Here is a 3289-nt window from a genome sequence, read left to right as displayed (position 1 = left end):
ATATAACCATGTATGTGCTGAATTATAACAGATCCCAGAAAATCAGATGACTGATACTTCTGCAGAAGACCTATGTTAATACTCACTGGTTGTGCTGAAATATTTTAAGTGCCACTTTTATATCAACATCGAGGACTTCAAATGGCAGGTCTTTGTGAATGAGTTTGTGAACTTCTTTTGTAAAAGAATGAAGATTTTCCTTGAAATTAAAACAACAACAGATAAATTAAACAAGCAAGAAATGCATAATTCTAATAATGCAGATAACTTAAATTCAGGGCCTGCATGAGCCAATTGTAGCATCTGCTCGGCTTTCTATGATTAAGCTGGATAGGCTAAAATGAGGAAACAGATTAACAAATGTGACAAATTTGCTGTTAATTTTTAATCTGTTTTTGTCCTGGGTAAAGGGTGTTACGGAGCTGCGGTGGTTCAAGTGGTTAAGATGCTGAACTGCAGGCTGTGGAAGGTCGGTAGTTCAGCAGTTCGAGACCCGAGTGTGCCGCATGACGGAGTGAGCTCCCGTCTCTAGTTCCAGCTCCTGCCAACCTAGCAGTTCGAAAGCAAGAAATTGCAAGTAGATAAATAGGTACCACTTTAGTGGGAAGGTAACAGCATTCCGTGCGCTTTGGTGTTTAGTCATGCCGGCCACATGACCACAGAAATCACTTTGGATAGCGCTGGGTCTTCGGCTTTGAAACGGAGATGAGCACCGCAATCCTAGAGTTGGATTTGACTGGCTTTCGAGCAAGGGAACCTTTACCTTTTTTTTTTTTTAATTGATTTTCTACCACTTTACCAACACACCAACAAATACAAACAAGTAAACATGTATGACAACCACCTCGGAACAAAACACAAACAAATAGCCATCACCCACCCATCCCATTACCTAGTCTATTTCTTCCCATATCACACTGATTACCTGTTTAGGTTTAAGTACATTCTTTTTATCTTAAACTAACCTATTAACCATTGCATCTTAGCAGCCTCATGATCCTAATTACCTATCCTCCAGCAATTAATCTACTGACTCTCTTACATCCATTCAGTCTAGATTTAAGGCAGATATATGCAGGAAATATAAATCAATACAATACAATTCATCATTTAGCAAGGAGAAAAAAAACATCTTAATCAAGTTTAATGCATGATATAACCAAGTTCAGTTTTGACTTTCTTAAGCCTTCTAAATAGCTCCCAATCTTAGTTATATTGTATTACATTTATGCGTTAATCAACAAATTCTAAATCAAGTTTTCTTCCATTCAATCTGGATTTATGGGCAATCTATATTAATTACACAAACTGACATGCTTACCAAACAATCATCTATCGGTTTCATCCTGTCATTTCTTGCCCTTCTCTTTCCTGCTCTTGATTATCATAGCCAATTCTATCTTTTTAACTGACAACTGATATACTTTTCTTTAGGCAGTCTGTTTAGGGCAAAAATAAAAATTCCTAATATTCACATTACCATCCATCCCATTTACATAAACCTATGAATTTTCCACATATTTCCATCCTGTTATGCCGCTGTTTTTCAAGGATTTAGGACTCACTTAAAACAAAATATGCCAAATTATGTTACTCATTCTCGTAAACTTATACTGTATCTCCTTTTTAATCCGATATCCCCTATTTTCTTGCACATGTCTAGTATTTTTATACTCCTTTAACCCAATCTCCATAGAGAGTCTTTTGTATTTGCATACTTCCTCATTCAGTTGATTGGAATCATCACAGTCGTTTGTAACTTTCTTTATTTTTCGCCTCTGTACTAATGTCTTCTCTCTCCAAAAAGGCTTAAACCGACTTCTTTTTGTCTTTCGTCTTTTTAATGTTTTCCCTCTTTCCAAAGTATCTCTTGTCAAATCAGCTTCTTTTGTCCTTTCTTTTCTATCCAGCTGCTGCAACTCAAACTGCATTTCCTGTTGCTCTTCCGTCTGCTCATAGTCATAGTCCTGGTAGTCACTTTGGGCTCGTATCCCTCGTGTTCTTTCTTCCTCATTCTTATCCTCTGCACATAAATTCTGGGGCTTTCTAAACATCTTGTCCCAAACCGACTGAAGTGCTTTGCCCATTTCCTCTCTTAGCTTTTCCTGAAACTGTTCCGATTTAAGTTCCGATTTAAGATCTGCCATTACTTTGTCACAAATAGACGCCGCCGCCATTTTTTTTACTATCAGACTTTGCGCAGCTGTAGCAAATGCTTCTAGTATTTTTCTTCGTCTAGCCAAACACAGAAGAGAATATTTCCAGCAAATAAATTATCTCTTACCCCCTCAGCATTCTTCTTACTTGCTTCCCCTGCACGCTCTCCGGCCGTTTTTTTTTAACCTTGAGGGAAAATCCACAGAGGGGGGGTAATAGATATCCGCTTCAGTAACAGTGCTCACCAACAGTGCTTGCCAACCGCCTCTTCAGTGCGACATGGAAAATAGTCCTCGCAACAAAAGTTGAAAAGAAACACCACCACAGTAAAAGTTCGGATGGCCATTGCTGTGGAGACATGGAGCCATGCCTCCTCCGCTCCGCGTCCTGCTTTAGGGCAATAGCAGACATCCCCCCCGAGTGCCGAGTTCGGGGTGGGGCTGCCACAAGCCCTCTGCTGCCAACCCTCCCTCCAGGAGGGTCAGGAGAAGCCCCCCCGACAGATCGAGGGGCTTCTAGGATTCGCGAAGGGCCACGGCGAGGCGCGACCGTGCCCGCCTGTCGCAACGCCATACCGGAAGTCACCAGAAGTCGGAACCTTTACCTTTTTAAAGGGTGTTACAGTATCTCATACGATGGAAAATAATTTAGGCCACTGCTTCACTTGCAAGCAAGAGGAATGGTTACTCCAAAATCAACCTGGAGCCACATTAATGGATACGGGTTGGTTAAAAGACCACCCTATGTTCTAGTGTTCACTCTGAGGGGACTTGAGAAAGTTCTTTTCGCTCTCTAAGATTCACATTCAGGCAATCCTTGTAAAAGCTCTTCACCAAAATGATTAACAAGTCTCTTGGAAGGGAGGTGGGAGTAACGGTGTGCAAGGAGGAGAAGGCGTGCACAAGCACTTTATATCTGAACCATGGCAGCTATAAAACAGATCTTTTAAAAAGTGACAAGATTTCAAAAGCAGGATCTGTAGAGTTGAATATAAAGTGGTAGCTCTTCATACAACATAAATTTGGAAGGGACTCAATTTGACAACCACAACACAATTATTTTAAAATTGTTCCCAGATGGAATGCTTCTGTTAATGGAAAACGGCTATCATAAGTGAAAGATTACTTTAAAA

The 3289-nt window shown here is 40.4% G+C and overlaps 1 protein-coding gene across 1 annotated transcript in view; it reads right to left on the bottom strand.

Moving 5' to 3' along the window:
• Window positions 1-2912: 2912 nt before the first annotated feature.
• Window positions 2913-3289, bottom strand: part of MRPL39 (mitochondrial ribosomal protein L39) — an 8631-nt gene continuing 8254 nt past the window's right edge. The window contains exon 5 of the mRNA XM_015424200.1: window positions 2913-3086. Coding sequence (XP_015279686.1) covers window positions 2913-3086 — 174 coding nt within the window. The remainder of the gene's footprint in view (window positions 3087-3289) is intronic.

This window comes from Gekko japonicus, unplaced genomic scaffold, assembly GCF_001447785.1.
Source record: "Gekko japonicus isolate JY-2015 unplaced genomic scaffold, Gekko_japonicus_V1.1 scaffold1418, whole genome shotgun sequence".
In the NCBI taxonomy this organism is placed as follows: Eukaryota; Metazoa; Chordata; class Lepidosauria; order Squamata; family Gekkonidae; genus Gekko; species Gekko japonicus.
The sequence above is the reverse complement of the archived record's forward strand: the minus strand, read 5'-3'. Positions and strand labels throughout refer to the sequence as shown.